At 41.0% G+C, this 22,653-nt stretch overlaps 1 protein-coding gene across 1 annotated transcript in view; it reads left to right on the top strand.

Moving 5' to 3' along the window:
• Positions 1-279: 279 nt before the first annotated feature.
• Zdhhc9 (zDHHC palmitoyltransferase 9) overlaps positions 280-22,653 on the top strand; it is a 32,469-nt gene continuing 10,095 nt past the window's right edge. The window contains exons 1-3 of the mRNA XM_034485832.2: positions 280-515; positions 11,966-12,126; positions 15,331-15,489. Of these exons, the coding sequence (XP_034341723.1) occupies positions 349-515; positions 11,966-12,126; positions 15,331-15,489 (487 nt within the window). The 5' untranslated portion in view covers positions 280-348. The remainder of the gene's footprint in view (positions 516-11,965; positions 12,127-15,330; positions 15,490-22,653) is intronic.

Below are 22,653 nucleotides of genomic sequence, written 5' to 3'. Positions count from 1 at the left end.
TGATCATTTAAGGAATATTAGTCCCTTCACCATCTGGAGAAGGTCTTTGTTTGTTTGTTTGTTTTCCTCCTTAGAGAACAAACATGGATCAGAAATAAAATTTTCAAACTTTCCCATTCCCACTCCTTTAGACAGTGCTCATCTTTCTGTCTCTGGGAAATGAGGATTCAGTTGTATTATGTCACTCTTGTCTCAACACCCCCCCCCTTTTCTTTTTTTTCTTAGGGCTCTTGATAATGTTTGACCCAGTGGCAACAATAGTAGACGACTTGATTTTAAAGCTGGGCTCAGCCTCTGCGTCTTCTCTGGAGTAGTCACAAAGCCCATCTTGGACCAGGAACTCCAACCATGTCTGTGATGGTGGTAAGAAAGAAGGTGACACGGAAATGGGAGAAACTCCCAGGCAGGAACACCTTCTGCTGTGATGGCCGCGTCATGATGGCCCGGCAAAAGGGCATCTTCTACTTGACCCTCTTCCTCATCCTGGGGACATGTACACTCTTCTTTGCCTTCGAGTAAGTTTTCATTGGATACAGTTGTCTGATTATGGTTAATTTGGGTTTAAGGGATGACATTGTACTTCCTGGGCATGTGTGGTGGTCCTTGCATGATTTTATTCTTTTGTTGAATGATATTTATAGGCTGTGTTTATTGAATTCACTGTTTTGTGGTTATAGTAGAATACATACTTTCTAAAAAGGCCAAGAATTTTAATATCAATTTCATAGCCCTGATGTGGGGATATTCCTGACAAAGTTTGTCTTAATTATTCACCTCCTTTCACTAACAGTAACTTAATGATAAATGACTTCTTTTCTACCCTTCCCAACTCTGGGAGTAACCCTTGTTGTTATAACACCCATCAACAATATCCACTTCATCTGCTATTCAGGGTCCTATGTCTGTAAGCCCTAGTTCTTACCTAACCATTCATTTGAAAACCAAACTGAATTGAGAACCTGAAGATTGGTCCCAACATCAGCTATACCATAAAGGAGCTGTGGGAACGCCATATAGGTGCTTTTGAAATGTGAGTTGTTCTTTCTTTCAAAAGTCACTCAGCATCCCAATGCTCAAAAAGAAAAAAACACACTGAGTATTAAAAAAAATTATAAACGTTCTGTGTAAGCCTGATGCTAGCTTTGGAGTTATTATTTTATGCAATGTGATACCTGGTACTAGAGATACTGTTTGAAGTCTGTGTAGGTCACTGCTCCAGGGAGGTGGCCAGTTGGAGTCTAGTGCTCTGTGGCATGATTACTGGGTATACTGAGAATGATTCCATGCTCTAGGGATGGGAACAGTGCTAATTGTTTTGGGACTACTGTATTAAGGAGGACCTTGAGGAAACAAGAGGTGTACGTGTCTGCTGAGGCCACACCTGATATAAGCCTGCCATGGCTTGTGCTCATGGGTGACCTGGGAATAGACTTCCCATCCTGGGGTGTGGTTGGCAGATGCCAAGGGGGCTCCTGGACCAAAATGAATAGGTAATTAAAACAAGCTTCAGTCCACTGGGACTCACTTTTGCCTTTCTCTAAGGGCTACAGGCTTCCGCTGTGCATCTTAGAGTGATTTGGGGGCTACTTTGCTAGACTTTTGATGATTGTGGCTGGCATGAGTAACAGCGGTGGGAACAGTGTTATAATGTTCTATAACAGCGCTGGTAAAATAAGATCAAATGAACTCTTAGCTAAAGGTCCTTTTGTTGTTACTGCCTCTGACTTTCTGGAGTTTTTCTGTGAAGTTAGGCAGGTTGCCGAAGGCTTCTTACCTCTTTTCCATTCCGAATTTTATGTGTGTGTGTGTGTGTGTGTGTGTATGTACATGCTCCATGTGCTTCTGTGTGGTACAAGTGAGCATGTGCAGCCAGCCAGGCAGGGTTATACATAACACAAAACAGTTTGTTTTCATTCTTTCCATGTTTTTCTTGCTTCGTTTCTGCTTTTCTTCTTGATGGAAGCACACGTTGAATTCTGATGTCAGTCTCTGTCATTTTAGTTCCTTGGGTTCCATCTATCTCTGCCATTAGATGCTTATGATTGGGATTTCTCATGACTTGTTTCCAGGCCATGGCTGAGTTGGTAGTTCTGGGTCCAGGAAATCTCTGTCTTGATCAGAGAAACATGGGGTTTAGAGCTGTGGCCTTTGGCTTTTTTTTTTTTTTTTTTTTTTTTTTTTTTTTTTTTTTTTTTTTTGTACCTGGAAGGCTTAAAGAGACTGTGACTTGGATCTGTTCCACTTAGGCCCCTGAAGGCCTCTGAAGAAAACTGCCCATGGGATGAAGCTTCTAATTAGCTAAATTACTGTTCAACAGAGGCGTGATAAGTTTTCTTCCAAGATGATTCTCATTTCAAAATTATTCCTTGGGTTTTTTTGTTTGTTTGTTTGTTTTTGGTAGATATGAAGAGTGAAGTTGTTTGTAAAACTGCCCCAAGTTCCAGCTGCCTGTTTGAAAGAGTAAATATTTCAAAAGTAAAGGCTGGGGGAGGGAGGGGAGAAGGAAGTAAATGTGTTAGCTTAGGAGTGGAATGGGGAAGTGTAAATCTGACCAAAGAAGAGAGGACTCCAACAATGAATGCTTTTATGTGATTAATGCTTTTAATAAGTAAGGTGGAGTTTTGTGTGTGTGTGTGTGTGTGTGTGTGTGTGTGTGTACTTGGTCTGTTTGCATCACATAGACAGACACAGATAATCAAAGTGGTGGCTGTCCTGTGCCTATCCAATGGTAAGCTGTACAAGGCACAGCAACATAATTATCAAGAATGGAGGTTTTTTTTCTAGTTGACTAGTCAATAATTTATTCTGAGTCAGATAGTAGAGGGTAGGATTTGGAGGACAGAGTTGGAGCTCTAATATTAGTATGAAGATGCAGTGAGACATAAGGGAACCAGATAGATGATCTAGTCCCCATTTTCAGACAGGTGATGATGGCATTTTGACTCTACACTTGATCTTAGCCAAATGACCAAGAAGAGATAGTTGAGCACATTTGGATACACAGATTGCTGTCTGTTTTCATTCTCAAATTATCGGTAAGTCTAGGCTCCATATCATCTGGCTGTTACAGTTTTGCCTCCCAGGAAGATAGTTCAAATCTTGCTATGCATCTGGATGTGCTTTTTATCAACCAAGTCCCGTTGGCAGCAGGTGCTTAGGAACAAGCAAGAGCAGATTTATGGCTGTGTTTGGCATAACTGTGGGCCAGCCAGATGGCTTGAGCAGTCTGGTCAGTCATGTGGGGGCCCCCTTCGTGAAAATCGTGCAAGTGCAGGTGCCAGCCTTGCATTTTGAGATTTTACCTTTCCAAATCTCAAGTGTTCAAAGTGATCTGCAATTTTCAGTGGACAGGTTGGATGCTGGATTCATAAAATGGCCTAAAAGACCTTTCGCTTGGGAGCAGTTAACACCAAATCGTTAGAAGTATTTCTGAAGAAGTTAGGTGGTCGTCCTTAAGGTTGCTGTCGCAGAATTGACATTCAGTATGAAGTGGTTAAACCTCTGATAGCTCTGTCTGAGATTCTGCCAAACTGTCTGTCTGAAAGGAACATGACGGCACGAAAGAGGAGTGCAGATTACTAATAGGTAATTGTCTTTGTGGTAAATCTATATCAAGTTAAAAGTGGAGTGAAAATTGTGAAATGGTTAAAGGCAAAGTATTTTCTGATTAATTCTGTGGCTGGGGTATTTCGGAAATGTGTGCGTGGGTGCCAGTTTCAGCATTAAACACAACGAATGATATTTATGTCTTTCTGCTCAAATCCTTATGTTGGAATATTATAGCAGGATAACCATGACAATCTGTGAGCTGTCCAGCTACTGAAAAGTTTTGTGATATCTGGTTTAACTCAATGTCCTGAGGAAGTGTAGACTTTGGGAAAAGATCAAACACATTGTCTTCTGGAATGAACTTGTTAGGTTTCTCTTGTAACTCTGTGACCAGATTTCTAGTGGGATCAAAGTCCCCAAACATTTTCTGTGGCAAGAAGGGCTGCATGACCCTTGACCCCTACATAGAAGTGTGTGCTGCTAGGCTTGGTATTTATGCTCTCTGCATGCTGTATGTGGAGGAAATTGTATCAAGGTGCTGTCACAACAATTTTTGTCAGATTGGTCCCCATGGGTGCTTTTTGATGTGCATATTAGAAGAGAAGTCACTGAACTGCATAAACTAGAAAAAGGATGTATAATATTGCATAGTAATTATCTCAGTCCTAGCGCACCCAGCATTTCCTCCCCTTTCAAATTCCTTTACTGTATGTCCTCTCATTGTACCTAATAATCACATGACACGCCTTACATTTCTGAATTCTTATTTTGATTTTTTTTGAGATAAGGTCTCATGTAGCTCAGGGTGGTCTTGAATTTCCTGTGTAGCTAATGATAACCTGGAGTTCCTGATTCTCACTTCCTTCCACCTGATGAGTTTTGGGATCCCGAATCTGTGCTACCACACCCAGCTTCGGTATTCTCTTTCTATTGTGTTTACACTCCTCTTTTGTTCCATAGAGCTTCAAGCTCTTTCAGGCTTAGGTGTTATCTTCTGTGTCTTTAGCCCCCTGTGGTGATCTGCACTGGAGTAGGTAGTCAATAAATGTTGCCAGGATGCATTTAGAATTCCAGTCTTGACTCACAGAATTGTAGCATGGTAGAGCTATAAAGGGCTCTGGAGACTATCTCCATCCTTTTGTGGTTTAGGAAATCAGGCCCACAGCAGTGAGCTAATTCAAGATCTGTTGAATGCTCATCTCTTAGCTATGGAATTATGAAGACATTCAAATTATTATATTAAAGTTGTGTGTAATGCCAAGCTCATGCTCCTAGGAAACCAAGGATTAGTTTGTACAGATCTGACAGCATTCTGGCATGGTATTCTTAAGAGCACAGTGGCTTATCTCTAAGGGAAGATTTAAAATGTAAGATGCTTTGTGAGTTATTGAAGGCTCATTGCCTCTGTTGCCACTCCTATGCCTGAATCCCAGGATGAGAAGTGCTGCGAGAAAAGTTGAGCAAGATACGCCCCTTACCGAGACACTCTGGGTGCTCATGACTCAGTAGAAAGTAGATCTAACAACAGTTAAGCAGGTTTAAGGAAATACAGAATTACAGAGACCAAAGCCACACTTTGACATGGTAGAAATCTCCTGCCTGTCCTGAAGAGCATCCTTCACTGAGACTGAGAACAGGTGAAGGTGACAATCATGATCTCTGACCAAGAGAGTGTTCATTCGGCAGCTGCTCTGTATAGTCTCACACTTTATACGTGGGCTAAAACTGTTCTGTATGTGGCCAATCAAATGGCTATTTGAGAATGCTGTCAGGGCAATGACTTTTTTTTTAAATATCAGTCCACTACAGTGCTTATTGAGACAAGGTCTCATGTAGCCTTGGTTAGCCTCAAATGCACCATGTGGCTGAGGAGGACTTGGAGCTCTTGATCCTCTTTTCTCTATCTCTTCAGTGCTGGGATTGCAGGCATGTGTCATCACGTCCGGCTTTATGTCGTGCTGAGGTTGGAACCTCAGGCATCCTGAGTGCTAGACAAGCACAATAGTAACTGAGCCACATCCCTAGCTATAAACTTCATTCTTGGTAAAAGTATGTTCTTTGAAGATGAGTCTCCCAAACACTTTTATTTCCTTTAATGATTCTCTGTGGTTCTTTCATTCAGAATTCCTCTGTGTGTTTTTAATCTCTTCCTCATTTTTTTTTATAGTATGCCTTTACCTACTGTCAATCTGCATTTAAAATGTTGGTTAAAGTTTCATCTAGATGAATACTGTTCTTTCTCTCCAACCCAAGGCCTCACAAGTGTCCTGCTATTGAACCGCACTGCCACCCCCCAGCACCCCCCCCCCATAGTCTTTCTTGAGATGGGGATTTCTTTATGTTGTTCAAGTGCCTTTGAACGCATGTGGGTCTCCTACTTCAGATTCAAAATTATATGGGACTATAGGCAAGAAGGAGAGTGAGTCATTTGTTTGTATGTTTGGTTGTTTTAGAAAGGGTCAACTTAGGCAAGCCTGGCTTGCAACTTTCTAAGTAACTCACACTGGCCTTTAATCTACAATCTTTTCTATCCTGGTCTCCTAAGTGCTACAATTATGGGCATGCACCACTATGCCAGTTGAGAATGGAACTTAATAAGTGTTCCGTTCTCTGTTTTGGAAAGGGTGAGTGCAAAGAACAAGTGACATTCGTTGAGATGTTTGCTGAGGGAGAGAAGAGACTTCAGAAGTCTTCCTCCTCAGAGAGGCCAGAGCTAGTATTGTTTAAGAATGAACAAAGGAGGCACCTTGTGTCTCTTGCCAAATCAGGAAGCTAGGTAATTCAGTGTAATTAGTGGGATGTCTCTGAAATGGAGCAATGAGAAAGCAGGAGCCTTGTGATGGTGATTAGATAAGGCTAGTTAAAGGAAGACCTTGGAATACTGGTCTGTGGACTTTGGGGCTTGATACACACACACACACACACACACACACACACACACACACACACACACACACGGTTGGCAGCAGGGACTTGTTCCAAGTTCTTAAGCAAGGGTACACTATGATTGAAGTTCAAAACTTGTCATTACAGCTAACATTTGCCAATTACTGAGTAGATAGCCTGGTACATGCATCGCCTCTAAAAAAGAATTTTTTACCACCGCAGAATAGAAAATGCTTGTTTGGTTCATTTTCCTCCATTTCTACTGAAGCACGAGGGTTGTGTATTTTACTTTGACCGTTATATAGCAGAATGTCTGGGAGGTTAATTTTCAATTACGTTTTCAGTGTTAAAGGAGCCTTCCTCCCTTTCAGCAGATTCTGAGTGTAGCTATAATAACCTTGAAACTGTTCTGGGTGGTGATTCTACATGATTATTTTGCTCTAGAGATAGAGTCCCGTTAGTCTGCTTGGGTTGCCATCACAGACTACTATAGACTCTGCTTTGTCAACAGAATTTTAGGTCTTCCAGTTCTTGAGGCTAGAGAGCCTCCGGTCAAAGTACTGGCAGAGTCAGGGTCTGGTAAGGACCTATTTCATGGCTTAGAGGTAGCTGTCTTCTTGCAACCTTCTCATGTCATAGAAAGGCAAGGGGACTCTTGTTACTATGAGCCATTAATCTCATTCATGAAGATGGAGACTTCGGTTGATGTAATCATTTACCAAGGGCTCCATCGGAACTGCAGATACTATTGAATTGGGGTTGGGATTTCAACATGTATTTTGTGGAAACAGAAGCATCCCATGCATGCCAGGGAAATAGTGAATAAGAAGACAACTATCTACCCATATCTGGGAGGGATGAGAATGAAGTGTCATTTCTATCATGTTAGGTCAAAGGGCATCATTAGGCTGGGATCTTTAGGCCTGTCTTGCTGTTAAAAGCACAGTTCTTCCTTAAAGCCATCCTTAACAGCTGCTTTTGGAACAGCTTCAACAGCCACCAGCCCCCCCTCCCAGAGAGCTCTTTCCTGACCACTTACAGTCCAGAGTCTGAATCACCATTTGAACACTTGATTATTGCTCTCATCTTTGCTTTTGCTGTTTCCTACGTTAGTTATGTTTTCCCCAAGAAAATTAGCTCCTATTTTTCTTGTTCTTCAGTTGTTAGACCGATAAATACTTGTTGGCTTATTGATTGTGTTGATAAAAGAACAAACAAAACATTAAAAATGTAGGGAGAAAGCTATTAGGGACTTACAGACAGAGTGTTATGTAGAACAACCCGGGCGTGCAGTCTGTGAGGCAGAGCCCTAACATGGAGTCTGGTCTCTTACCAGCTTCACTCATGAATCTATTTTGAGATTTTTTTTTCAAGTGAATTGAAGTCTGTGCCATTACTATCATCCCTCCAACAAACTAGCATGCTGGGGGTAGGGCCTGGGACATGACGCATTACCCTAGCCTGGCACTGCTGGATACTGCTAGTCAGTACCAGCATGCGGCTCATGGGAACATATGGGAATCCAGTATTCTAGCCCAGCTATGGAAGTCTGAGGGTCAGTCAAGGAGTTGAGGAAGGATATTTTAAAATGATAATGCTCTTTCAGGTATCAGAAATGAATGCTTAGTAGGCATATGGTTTCTTTATAAAGAAAGAATGGGAATGTCTAAACCCTAGAAGGAGGAAAGCCTCCTGGTGCTTGGAAGACAAAGGAGACTTCTGTTTCAATGTATGTATGGATATCATTATTCCAAGAAATGATAGAGATGGAACGATTAGTAGAAGGGAGTTTAAAAAACAATTAGCTTTCACTTGTAGCTGACAGAGCAAATCTTCCTCGAAGTCATATTGGTGAGGTTTGAGGTTCCCTTGACGTTAGGTAATTACTACGAAATTTTCCAGGAGCTTCTTCCTATCAAAGATAGACTTCCAGCTTCCTGCAGTTATGAAACTTAAAAAAAAAGGTTGAAATGTTTGTAAAGTGATGAATACAAACTACATTTATAGTGGGCAGCATATTTTGATGCTTGCATGTTTTGTAGAATGGTTAAAATACAGCTTCTTAACACACGAAGCAAGCATTTCCTACATTTACTTTTCTTTTCTGGAAAGAACACTTAAAATCTATTTTGAATCATTTTTAAGTATTGCTATTAATGGCAGTCACTATTATTGGTGGTGGATCTCTTGAATCTATTTTTCCTTATTGAAATTATGTGACCTTTGACCAATTGTCTCTCCAACCTGCCCACATTGAGGAAGAATTTTTTTTTCACACGTGTTTCTCAGTGTTGCTTAGGATGGTCTTGAACTCATGAACACAAACAGTCCTCCTGGCTCAGGCTCTTGAGTAGCTGGCACTACAGGCAATACACTCCCATTGCTTGCTTACAAGGCTGTTTTTATTTCAACGTGTTTATTTAGAAGAGAGGACCATCATAGGCTGTAGTTCACAGTAGTCTTAGTTGCTAGCTTCGATGTTTCCTCTTATTTGGAGTAGAAAGGCCTGCTAGTCCCCCATCTGCCTTTCTAACCACTCCCACACACTAGGACAACTGGCTGCCTGTAGCCTCGCTCTGGAGCAGAGCAATACAATGAGCCTGTTGTGTGCTTGTTGACATACAGAGTGGATTGTTTTAGCAGGTGCAGAAGATAGTCTGTATGGAGATTACAGAGACCTTTATCCTTGATGGTGGAGTATAATTCAAATCGAAGTTGTCTTTTGTCTAGTCTACAGCAGGTGTTGGAATTGGACTTAGTGAAGCTTTGGTTCTTCTTTGCAGGGACCAGCAGTCATTTGAATTTTTCCTTTGGTGGTGGTTTTACTAGCTCCTTGAATGAAAAGAAATCGGGTTGGTGAGATGGCTCAGTGGTTAAAAGCTTTTGCTGCTCTTGAGGAGGATGTGGGTTTGGTTCCCAGCACCCTTATGGTGGCTCACAACCAGCTATAACTGCTTCCAGGAGATCCAGCACTCTCTGCTGACCTCCGGGGGTACCAAGCATGCACCTACATGCATACAAGACATTTATACAAATAAAACAAAAATAAATAATCTCAAAAAAGCAACACCCTCCCTTTCGTGGATAATCAGATAGCTCTGCTGTTTTAAAGCATTAAAAAATATAATTACATTATTTTCCCCTTCCCTTTCCTCCTTCCAATCCCTCCCATGAACCTCCCCCTCCCTCTAGAACTATGGCCTCTTTTTCTTTAATTGTTACTGTTACACACATACCCACACAACTTCTTCAGTCCTTTTAGTGTTAAGATAACCACTTAGAGGGCTCTTCTTTGGGCCATTAGAGGACTCTTCCTTGGGGCCAGGACTATTTTTCCTGCTCTTAGCATTCCTTGGTTGCCTGTAGATCATTGTTTATGGGTGGAGCCCCATGAGATTTCCCTCTTTCATGTGGATTGGAGACTATATTCAAAGCAGTTATTCCTGGAGACAGTGCTTTTTTTGTTTTGAAGATCCATCTTACAGATGATCAGTGACTAGGGAGATAGCTGTTTTCTGTTAGTGTAGTGATTACACTTGACTTGCTCATGAAACGTGACTCTAATTCTCCTGCGTCCTTTGGGTCTCTGGCAAGTGGTGTGGTGACTTTTGTTTCTGAATTTACTTTTTGATTATGTGTTCCTGTGACGGGAGGAATGGAAAGGAGTCTACAAACTAGTGATATACATGACCCTTGGTTACCCTGAACCCATTTGCCAGATCCTTTAGTTCTTGACATGGTCCCTCCATGTCCTTTTGACTTCTAGGAGAAGAAAACACATTGTTGAAAAGAAAACTTAAGACCACAAATTATATTTTAAAACAAATAGGCCACTGAAATAATTTTGCTAGTTCAATAATATGCTCCCTTTCATTGTAAATACCGATTAGCCTGATATAACAGTGAGTCCCCAACCCCTACCTTGTGCTCTTACGTTGTGGAGGGGAGACAGGGGAGCATCTCATGGGGGTTGGTCTACAACTGGAGCAAACACACAGCCTGGGGTTAAACATTTGCCCTGAATAGACTGCAGCTTGCTCACTTGCCGTGCTGATGAAGTAGGCTTTTTTCCTAGCTTCCTTTCTTTGCTCTCCCTCCACTCCTTGCTCATCCACTTATAGTCTGCCTCCAGTGATTATCTCTGTTTTCAAGGAGAAATGTGTGCCTCGGGAGGAGATGGATAAAAATAGATCAGTGATACTGCTCATCACATACTCTCATTCATTCAGTTTGATAGTTCAGATCAACAAGTATTTATTGATAGCTTCTTTGTTCCCTTACTTGAATGGAATGTAGCAAATCTAAAAACAGATGCTAATGGTAACAAAGGTCATTTATTTAGTGTCTATTATGTATCCAGTATCCTTTTAAGTACTTTTTATACTAGTGCGTTTGGTCTACACAATGACCTCATGGAATACTATCATTATCTTCATTTTGCAGATCTGCTATCACCCAACTGGGAGTTGGTAGAACTAGAATTTGAACCCAAGGTTCCATGAGACCAGTTTCTTGTTCTTATGAAATCAAGTTGAGGGATGTGAAATGGACATTCTGATAAAGAGCTAGGGAGTGATGCAGGGCCTTCACAGTGAAGCCACCGGTAGGAGGCAGGGAGAATGCCGCTTCCAATAGGCCTTTTGTAGGAGACAAGACTTCTTTAAGTCCCAAATTCTTCATCTATTAATAAATATAAGGGGTCCTACCTTGTAGCTTTGGTGTGAGTCTTCGATGAAATAAGGCAGTTAAAGTAGTTAACACAGCACCTGGTATATGGTAAATTGCAGCTGCCATGATGACAGTGATGTTTCTAGGACCTGAAAGATAAGTCCATTTGGGATATAGAGAGGAAAAGATGCATCATGAGGAAAGACAGAAATAGACATGGTGTTGGGAAGTAGTGTTAAGGAGGTTTCTTATCCCATTGCTGATGGTCATTCATCACCCACTAGCTGAGCTATTTGGGGAGACAGAATGAATGGATGTTACCGACTCAATCAGCAGCCTGGAAGCTTCTCACTGGTCTTAAAGCATGCTGAGATACCCTCTGTGTGCCACTGCGAGCCTGCTTCCTGATTGTTCCTATTTTTTCTCCTCTTCATCAAGCTCAGTCCTGATGCCAGACAAGTGGATCTGAACAGCTCTGTATGGTCCCAGAGAAAACGTTCCCTATGGAGCTTATAAGTTCAGGTTCTTTTACTTCTCTATCCCTGGCCAGTGTCAACCTTTCCTGAGGTAGACACAATGTTCCTAGGGGCCTGATAAGAGAGGCATGAGTTACCTTAGGTGTAAGGGCGTTCCCTTGAGATTGTTTTTGTATGCTGTAGGTGACCTCAATCAATTAAGTATGTACTGAGGTTACACTGTATTCGGAATCACATCTTAATCGTTTGGAATATTCAGAAGAGGTAAATAACGTAGTATTTGCCCCGGAGATCTCTTGTTCTTTTTGTGGAGACCAGATCGCTACAGTTCAAATAGCTGCCTGTATATGAACTTGAAAAACTGTTGACTTGCTTCGTTTCTTCAGGTGTCGCTACCTGGCTGTTCAGCTGTCTCCTGCCATTCCTGTGTTTGCTGCTATGCTCTTCCTTTTCTCTATGGCCACACTGTTGAGGACCAGTTTCAGTGACCCTGGAGTGATTCCTCGAGCACTACCAGATGAAGCAGCTTTCATAGAAATGGAAATAGGTGAGTCTTGTTGTAACCCAGTGGGTGGCCATGTTGGGTAGGGGAGAGGAATCAGCAGTGGCAGATTCAGACTACTGTTCCAGTTTTTTTCCTCTGAGAGCCTAAGTGACTACCTGTGACTTCAGTCAGACAGGTACAACAAGCCTGTGAAGCTACATGTGCTTTCTTATCCTGTGTGCTGGGTTGCATCAAAAAAAGAGTTTGTTACCAAGGTATGGCTGAACTGTTGCCAAGATAGTGTCTTTTCCATTTTTGGAGGAGGCCATTACACATCTGTTTGCTGAGGGGAGCTGTAAACTGTCTCCCCCAAAACGCTCTTTTTTTTTTTTTTTTTTTTTTTTTTTTGCAATATACATGCAAGTTTGGATATAATTTCAGAATTTCATAGATCTTCTGAAGTGCATTCATGGGTCCCTGACATTCATGGGTTCCTGCTTTTGGGGATTGCATGAACTGAGAGAGGGCAATCATGGTACCAGGAACCACTCAGAAGAGTAAAGGAACAGATTTCAGGCTCAGAACTGTACAGTCCGAGACTCTAAGATTGGAATGTAGCACCATGACGGATTCATGAATTTAAACAGAACACCCAAAGCTAGAAAGGGAATATCCTGGGAGTTCCACTGGGAAGAAGTCAGTGATGCGAGTACTAGGGGCAATCAGGGGAGGGGCTACTAGCTCAGCAGCAGTGGCTATGTTAAGTGTTTCGAAATTTTGTTTTTACAGTGCCTTGAGTTCATATCCAAACAACATAAGAGTAGAAAAGGGGGGGGGCAGGACTTGGTCTGTCACCTCCTTGGGGGCATTGAGCCCAGTCCCCTGGGTATGCTAGGCACGTATGATAAGCTCTGTGACCCAGAACTTGTGATGCAAAGCATCCTTAGTAGAGCGCCTGTCTGTGTGGCTGGCTGCTAGTTCTTTGATGTTGCCTCTGGAGGCTGCTACTCCTTTGTGTTTGTTTATTTGAACTGTTCCCCTTAACTCTCACAGTAGATTTCTTTTTGGAAAAACTTAGTCAGTTTTAGTTGAGCTAAGGAGAAATTGGCTTGCACATACATGTCTCAGCTCCAACTGCACGGGGTGAGGTTAGGGTAACAATAGCGTAAAGTAGAGGCAAGACATGGTACATAAGCTGAAGCCACGTGCACATGAGACAGGAGTCTGAAACAGTCATGCAGCTAGAGAAAGAAAAACAGACAAAACGGAACAATTCCCCCTCTATCTTGCTCTTAAGTACCCCCTGTTCTTCCTCTGTGTCTCCCCCAGATTCTGCCATGAACTCTATGTTCCACACACCCTCCTGTACAGCACACATAAGGAAATGTTAAAGTGGCACGTTGGGACTTCCATCCTCATCTTAGGAACAGCTAGCCTCACCTTCTCAGGCCTTGTTGTACACTGGTAATGTTTCCTTCCACAGCACCTACCCCACTCTGCACACAAATGAAGAATGCTCCAGATGGCAGATACTTTTAAAATCAAAACGAATGTTTTTAGAATGATGCTTTGTGGCAAAGGTGCTGTGGCCGGAGAGGTCTGTCTGGGAAGCAGTTTGACAGTAAGCAAAATGGCATTAAGGGTTTGTACCCTTTGACCAACTAATTAAGGGCTCCTTAAGAGTGAAGTTAGGGGAATTATCAGATATTTAAAACAACCTACCACAGAAATGTTTTTAGTGTGTTTTCCTTTTTTTCCTTTAATACAAATACAGCTATTTTAATAAGTTACCCCCTTTAAAAAGAATTTATTGTAAAATACTTCTTATTCCATGTATGTATGTATGTATGTATGTATACATTTATTTATTTTGGAGTGGTAATTGCGTGTACCACTGTGTGTATGTGTGTAATGTGTGTAGGTGTAGGTCGGAAGACATCATTCAGGAGTCTGTTTTGTCATCCCACTAGGCTTGGCAGCAAATGCCTTACTTAGCCTGCTGAGCTGTCTCACTGTCTTACTCCTTTTTAGTTTTGAAACAATTTTGAAAGATGCAATTCTTTTTTATTTTCTGTGTGTGGGTGTTCTGCCTGTATGTATCTAAGTGCACCGTGTAAGCGGAGCACTCATGGAGGCAGAAGAAGACATTATTGGATCTCTAGAACTGGAGTTTCAGACAGTCGTGAACTGCCATGTCGGTGCTGTGGACTAAACCCAAACCCTCTGCAGGGGAAGCAGTTGTTCTTAACTGAGAAGCTGTCTCTCCAGGCCTTTGAAATATTTGTTTAATTGGCATATATTAATTCTATATGGTACTAGGTTTCACAAGGACACTTTCATATTAGTATATAATGTACTTTGAACATGTTCCTCCCCTTAGACTTGTTTGTTTGTTTGTTTTAGGCGGGGTCTCATGAAACCAATGTGTATTGTGCCCGAGAGCCAATGTGTCTCTAATATGTATTGTGCCCGAGTCTTTCCTCAAATTCCTAATCCTACTGCTTATAGCTCCCAAGAGCTTTGATAGCAGACATGTGCTGCTGTTAAGAAGGACACTATTAAAATATTCCTGCATAGCCATGTAGTTCTCTCTGAATTTTGCTAGTAGAATTACTAGGTTATACAGCATATACATTTAAACTTATTGTAGTTGGTGATGTGTTGTTCACTGGTGTGATAAGTTTGAACTTTGTGGATATACTACATTTATCTTCTTTTTAAATTTGTTAATTATAGTAGGTAGAAATAGTGACTTTGTGTATATATATATATATATATATATATATATATATATATATATATATATATATAGGGTCTCACTATGTAACCCTAGCTGGCCTGGAACTTGTTATATAGACTGGGTTGGTCTGGGACTCCCAGAGACCTGTTTGCTTCTGTCTCCTGAGTGCTGGGATTAAAGGCATGTGACCAACGTGCTAAACTATGTTTTAATTTTATTTATGTGATTATTAGTCAAATTAGATGCTTTCATTTCAAATTCTTGCCATTTTTCTTTTTAAAATTTTTTTGTAATCAACCTGCCCCCACCAACCCAACACCCTTGAAGACACATCTTTTCACATGTACATCACAGAGTTGAATAGTATTCAGTAGATGTGTGGCAGATACAGTGTGATGTTGAAATCTTAGTCTAGAAGTGTTTGCCTGGAAAAGGGGACCCTTACCCCTCATGGCCTGCATAATGTTTGGAAACTTTGGACTCAAACAAAAAAGAGCAGTGAATGAAAGCTGTTTTATTGATTACAGAAGCCACCAATGGTGCCGTGCCACAGGGCCAGCGACCACCTCCTCGTATTAAGAATTTCCAGATAAACAACCAGATTGTGAAACTGAAATACTGTTATACATGCAAGATCTTCCGGCCTCCCAGGGCCTCCCATTGTAGCATCTGTGACAACTGTGTGGGTGAGTAAAACCAAGGGGATGTTGCCTGCGGGATATGCTCAGCTGAACAAGGGGTCTCACAGTGGCCAGTGGTTCTTGGGAAAATTCAATGGGAATGAGAAGGTAGATTCAGATGGGAAACAAGGTAGATTTGCATAGGAAAGAATCTCCTACACAACAACAGCAGATCAGCTGTACTCATGGAGATCTGGTCTACAAATAAAAAAGTCTTTGATAAATGAGGAACAATACCTGTTTGGGTAATCTCAGTTTTCCTCTACTGGATCCATGTCAGATGTGGCCCACTTTACAAAGGAGGAGAATGCCATCATCCATTAGAGGGCACTTCTGAGGAATGCCTATGGCAGAAGTGGCCCTCTTTGTGTTCCTACTATGTACTAGGCACTGGGCTGAGTACTTTTCCTTTCTCTCATTCAAGGCTCATAGCAAGCCTCAGAAACCAGTATCATCCCCATTTTACAGATGATGTCACTGAAGTGCCTTTGTGTAAGTTTCTGTAATTGCCATGAGATGATGCTTGATCAGGTCTGATGTCCAAGCATTTATTTTTTTTTAATGTCTTTGCTCTTGCTACATGTGTGTAGGTGTGCAGAATACAAGGTCTGTGTTGCCATCTTCATATATGGGCATTAGTTATACATATTTCCTTCTTGGTGCTGAACTCTGGAGAAGATCATACACAGATAATAAATCTGCTCATTCATAGGCATATATGTGACACTGCTGTTATCGCTGATGCAATTCTAAAGTTCTGTATGCTGTGTATCATGTCTGAGAATCTGGCTTTCTTCCTACTAGCCAACTCTTCAGGCAGAGTTTGGGGAGATATATTTTTTTATGTGGTCCAAATTGATATGTGGATTGGATTTTATAAATCACAACTAATTTTAAATGGACTAGGAAATACTGTTTAAATAAGATCTGAAGTGAAGGTTTCATGAAGAGTTCCCTCTCCTTATTAATATTCTTAAATATGAAGAACTCACACAAGAGATAGCTCTGTGGTTAATAACCCTGGTTGCTCTTCCAGAGGACCTGAGTTTGATTCCCAGCACCCACATGATGGCATCTGTAACTTCAGTTCCAGGAGATCTGACACCCTCTTCTGGCCTCTATGGGTACTAAGCATGCATGTGGTGCAGACATGCATGCAGGCAAACCCATACACATAAGAAAAATAATAAAATAATTATACAGGTTGATTTTGTTGTGTGTGTGACAGGATCTCTCTATGTATCTCTAGGTACCCTAAAACCTTGTTGTAGGCCAGGCTGCCCCAGAACTCACAAAGATCTGCATGTGTCTGCCTCCTAGGTGCTGGGAGTAAAGGTCTATGCCACCACATCCAGCTTACAAGTTGACTTTCTAAAAAGCACAGATGCCCTGTGAGAAACATAGACAGTTCATAAAACAGGAAATTGACTTATCTAATGACATGAAAATGTGTCCACACCTACTATCAAACTGAATGGTTTTCAAAAACTAATTTTTCTTGACAATTCCCATGATATATACAGTGTGTCTAGGCCATATCCACCTTCAATTCCCCCTCCCCATTCCCCAGAACCTCTAATGCAACGCCTCTCCCACCTTCATGGCCTTTTCTTTTTATTCTTTATAACACACTAAGTCCAGTTGATGCTGCCTGCATCTGCAGGGGTATGAGGGGGTCCACTTATTATCTGGCAACCATGCTCCTAAAGAAAAATACAGCTCCCCACCCTCCAGCAGCCATCAATTGCTGATAGCTCCTCAGCTACAGATGGAGCACCATTAGTCCCTTCTCCATCCATGCTGGAAGAATTGTTGTTGTTGTTGTTGTTGTTAGTAGTAGTAGTTTTTGAGACAGGGTTTCTCTGTGTAACCATGGCTGTCCTAGAACTCGCTCTGTAGACCAGGCTGACTTCGAACTCAGAGATTTGCCTGCCTCTGCCTTCTGCATGCTGTGATTAAAAGGTGTGTGCCACCACTGCCCAGCCATTCTGGAATTATTAACTGGCTTGTCCTTGTGCAGATAACCACAGAAACTGTGAGTGCATGAGTATAATGGTCCTGTCATGTTCAGAAAGCAGCCTTCAAATCCTCTGGCTCTGACACTCTTTCTTTTCCCTCTGCCATGATGTTCTCTGACCCTTAGTGGGGTCAAATCAATGTCTCATTTACGCCTGAGCACTCAACAGGCACCTATTCTCGCTTTGGCCAGTTATGGAAAAAAAACTTCTCTAACAAAGTTGGGAGCAGGACTAAAAATATGGTTAAAAACATACAGCTGTATACATTTACATTTTTCTCAATTTTTTATGTGGCAAGTTTGCTTAAAATGAGGCTATTATCCATAATTCTGAATCTAGACATGATGCTAACCACTTGAGCATTTAACACTTTTCTTTATACATTTCTTTTTTAAAAAAATATATGTCATGCAACCTTTTAACATAGACATACTATTCTTTTTGTCCCCAACATAATATTTCTCTTAATTATTTGGGAATTTTATAGAGTGCACCCCGATCATACTCCCAAGCTTGCATATCCCCTCGAACAAAACAAAATAAAAACCACAAGTCCAATTTCTGTTGCCCATATCCTCATTGGAACATGGTCAAAATCTTAGTGGCCAGCCCCCTAAAGAAAACGGAATCCTCCTCTCACCCCACCTCCATCCCCACCCGAAGCCATCAGCTGTGAAGAGCTACACTTCAGTGTCTTTATTCTTACAGTCTGGGTTTTGATTAGTACATAGCCCACTGCTCTTCAAAAACCTTTGCAGGTGTTTGTGTATGTGTATTCATGTGTGTATGGTTGCACATTCATGTGTGTAAGCCAGAGGACAACTTTGGGTGCCATTTTCCCTTGTTTTTGAGATCTTTGACTTACCAAATTAAGCTATCTGTCCTGGCTGGTCAGTGAGCCCCAGGGATATCCTTGCCTCTACCTCTCTACTGATGGCATTATAAACATATACCACCATGCCTCATATTTTTTATGTCAGTCTGATGTGTGCGCATGCGCCCATGTGTTCTTCTACTTGCATAGCAAACACTTTAATGACTGAGCTATTCTTCCAACCCCCTTTATTTTCTTTTTATTTTATCTTACTCATGTGGCCATTTTGCCTGTATGTATTTTTGTGCATCACTTGTGTGCCTGATGCTCATAGGCTAGAAGAGGGTCTTGGATCCCCTAGAACTGAGGCTCCCGATGGTTGTGAGCTGTTATGGAGGTGCTGGGAATTGACCAGAGGTTCTCTGGAAAGAGCAGCAGGTGATCTTAACCACTGAGTCATCTCTCCAGCCCTCAACATCGCCCCTTTTTAAAAAGCCAATTAAAATAATACATACTTGTGCTAGGAAATATGGATGGTATAAAAACATAAATTAAACTCACTTTGTTTATGAAAAGGGACATTACATAATCTAAGAGATTTTTAATTTCCAAATTAAATTTCTGTGGTGGTGGTGGTGGGGTTGAGCCAAGTCTGCACACATTCTAGGCAAGTACTTCACTACAAGTTCCATCTCCTGCCTTTAACTTTTTTTAGTTACAGTACAAAATACTAGGTTTCATCATGACATTGCCATCCATATATTTCAGCCCACTCTGCTCAGATTTGCCCCACAAGTCCTGTACATTTCCTTTGTTTCCCCACCAGTCCTGTTTGCTTTTGTGTCTCCCCCTCACACACACATATTTTGCATTTTCCTGAGTCTGGCATATTAGAACAATCCTCTCGAGTTCTATCCATTTTCCTGAAAATGATTTAATTGCATTCTTCTTTACAGCTGAATAAAATTCAATTGTTATATGTATAGCATATTGACTCACCTGCTAATGGCCTTCTAGACTGTTCCATTATCTTGGCTATCATGAGTACTCCAGCAGTAAACACTCATGTGCAAGTATCTCTATGGAGAATGTATTCCATTCCTTTGGATATATATACACCCAGTGGTATAGCTGAATATTACGGTAGTTTTATTTTTAGTTTTCTGAGGAATCTCTACACTCATTTCTGGCTGCTCCACATGGAAGAGGCTTATTTAATTTTTTGAGTGAGTGAATGTGTGTGTGTGTGTGTGTGATGTGTAGGTGTGTTTATGTACCACAGACTGGCGATCAGAGGACAGCTTACATATGTGCTTCTCTTCTTCAACCTATAAGTCAGTTTCCTGGATTCAGCTTCAGTCACCTGGTTTGTGCAACAAATGCTTTCATCCTCCGAACCATCTTGATGATCCCTCTTTACCCCCCCCTTTTTTTGAGACAGGGTCTTTCATTAAAGTTGGACATCATAGATTCTGCTAGACTCACTTGCCAAGGATTCTTATGTCTCTACTTCTAGGATTACAAGCCTATGCCACCATGCCTAATATTTTGTTTTTTTGAGATTTGTTTATTGTATTTTATGTGTATGAGTTTTTTTCCTGAATGTATGTGCATCATATGCTTGGTTGATACTCACAGAAGTCAGAAGAAGGCATTGGGTCCACTTAGAACTGGAGTTAAAGGTGGTTGTGTGTCACCATATGGATAGTGGGAACTGAACCCAGGTCCTCTGTAAGAACAAGTGCTGTTAATCACTGAGGCTTCTCTCCAGCCCGTGTTGAGTGCCAGGGATCCAAGATCAGGTCCTCATGCTTGTGTAGCAAGTACTTTATAGACTGAGCCATCTCCCCAGCTTGATAAGAATTTTGTTTTATAAGATTTTATTTGTTTTATGTGTATTTGCCTACATGCATGTGTGCATGCTTGTATATGCAACATGTGCATGCCTTGTGCCTGCAGAGTTCAGATCTCCTGGAACTGAAGTGACTGATGGTTATGAGCCACCTATGTGGGTGCTGGAAATTGAACCCTGCTCTTAATCACTGAGCCACAAAACTGTAACACCTGCTTAGAGTTTCTTTATCTTATTTTGTCTGTTTTGTTAGATTTTCTTTTGTTTTGACAGTCTCACTGTATATCTCTGTCCGGCCTGGACCACACTGTGTAGACAAGGCTGTCCTAAACTCACAAAGATCCAAGTGCTGGGATTAAAGGTGGTGCCCTGCTTTGCATCTCTTAAAATTATATCCTGAGCTCTTATTCTATATCTTTAAGATTACTTTAGTGGCTGCATAATCTATTATAAGGCTGTGTTCTAGTTTATTTAGTCAGTCTCCTGTCATTAGATGCTATTCTCTGTTATTATTATTATAATACTGAAATAAAAATTATTGAGCTCAGTTAGCTGTGGTGGTAATTCTTGATCTTGGAAGGTTAAGTCAGGAAAAGAGTGTGTCCAAGGCCAGCTTGGGCTATATTGCAAGACCTTCTTTCAAAAAAATATGGAGCTTAAGAATGTGGAGAAGGAAAAAAAAAAAAAAGAATGTGGAGAAGGTAGAACCTCCTTCCATTTCTAGTAGGAATGTCAAATTGTGTATCCAGTGTAAAGAGTCAGCTAGCTCCTCAGAACTTTAACATGGTGATACTGTATGCACTAGCAAGTGGACCTCTGACTATGCGCCTGGAGTTTTGCTTGGGTTCAGATAATAAGATACTGTAGATTGGATTGTTTCATCAACAGTATACATATTTCACAGTTCTGGAGACTGGAAAATCCAAGATCTAGGTGACAAAAGGGTTTCTGGGATGGCCTCTTTCTGTAGCTTGCAAATGGCGTCTTCCTTGCTGGACTCTCACTGTTTAGGGTTTTGTTTTTGTGTGCTCACATATTTTTAATGTCTCACCCTCTTCTTAAAGCCTAGTGAATTAAGGCCCCACCCTATGATTAATTACTGAGACAGTCTTAAAAAAATGAAAGGAAAACTTCCTTAATACATTTATGGTAGCCTTTGGTACCTTTCTTGAGGAAATATCTTTTTTATTAATATAGAAAGACTTCTCATAAAATCAGGCATATGTATGTATATATATGGTTGGTTTTTTCTCTCTGGTTTTTTCTTTTATCATCTAGAGAGTGAGAGAGAGAATGCTTTACGTGTCTTGTGTTTGTTTGATGTGGGTGGAGCTTGCATGCTGTGCCATGCTTGTAGAGGTCAGAGGACAACTTCATGGACTGATTCATCCTACCTTTCCATGAGCTCTGGGAGCCAACTCAGGTTGTCTGGCTTGCAAAATTAGTGCCTTTTGCCACTGAGTCATCGCACTGGCTTTCTAGTATTTTTAATGTACAGAAAGTCATTTTGTTTAAAAGTCAGAGACTTTTATTTATTTGTTTGTTTGTTTGTTTTATGGGACAGGGTTTCTCTATTCAGTCCTGCCTGTCCTGAAGTTTGCTATGTAGACCAGATTGGCCTTAAACTCGCAGAACTGTTCCTGCCTCTGCCTCCTGAGTAAAACCTGTTTGTTTCCATCCACTGTTTTATTGCATTACTTATGGGCTTGGAAAGTCCTATATCTGTTCCTTGTCATTATTTTGTGGTCTAAATTTGTTTTTATGTACAACAATTAATCCATCTGGAATATATTTTGCCAAATAGTATGAAGAAAAAATATAACCTTATTTTCTACCAATTAGCCTATTATCTCATAATTATTCATGAAATCATACTTCCCTTTTATAATGGTGTTTATTAGATGGTAAATTCTTGCATATTCTAGAGATTGTTTCTGTGTTCTGTTTTATTGAGCTATGCCATACAGTTTAAAGAATAGTGTATCATGGATTTATATATTTAATAAATACAGGTCAAAAAATTAGTGGTACTCATTTTTTAAATTTATTTTCTGAATTTAGCAGGTCCATCTGCTCAAGGTCTTTTACTGGAAAAAGCAATGCCTCTGCTCTTAACGGACAGAGTAACCCAGATCACTGGATTGTTTAAAGCCTTTGTCTCTTGATCTGTCAAGTGAGACATTCTTTTAACTGGCATCCAGTGTAGTTGTGAAGATCTGTTTAGTCAGGGTTAAAAGACATAGCTGACAGAGTAAAATATATATGTGTGTGTATCTATATTGGAATAACTTACAGGGTATGGTCTGGCTAGTCCAATAATGGCTGTCTCCTGGTAGCCAAGAATCCAGTAAGTAGTTGTTCAGTCCACAAGACTGGATATGCCAGCAGTCTCAGTTTGGTGCTAGAATCCTGGAGGATTCCTAGAGAACTTCTGGTTTTCAGTCTATGTTCAGTCAGTCTGGTTTTTAGTTTATGTTTCTTCTTTC

Source organism: Arvicanthis niloticus, chromosome X (genome assembly GCF_011762505.2).
Source record: "Arvicanthis niloticus isolate mArvNil1 chromosome X, mArvNil1.pat.X, whole genome shotgun sequence".
Lineage (NCBI taxonomy): Eukaryota > Metazoa > Chordata > Mammalia > Rodentia > Muridae > Arvicanthis > Arvicanthis niloticus.
Note: the sequence above shows the minus strand (reverse complement) of the source record. Positions and strands in the feature narration are given on the sequence as shown.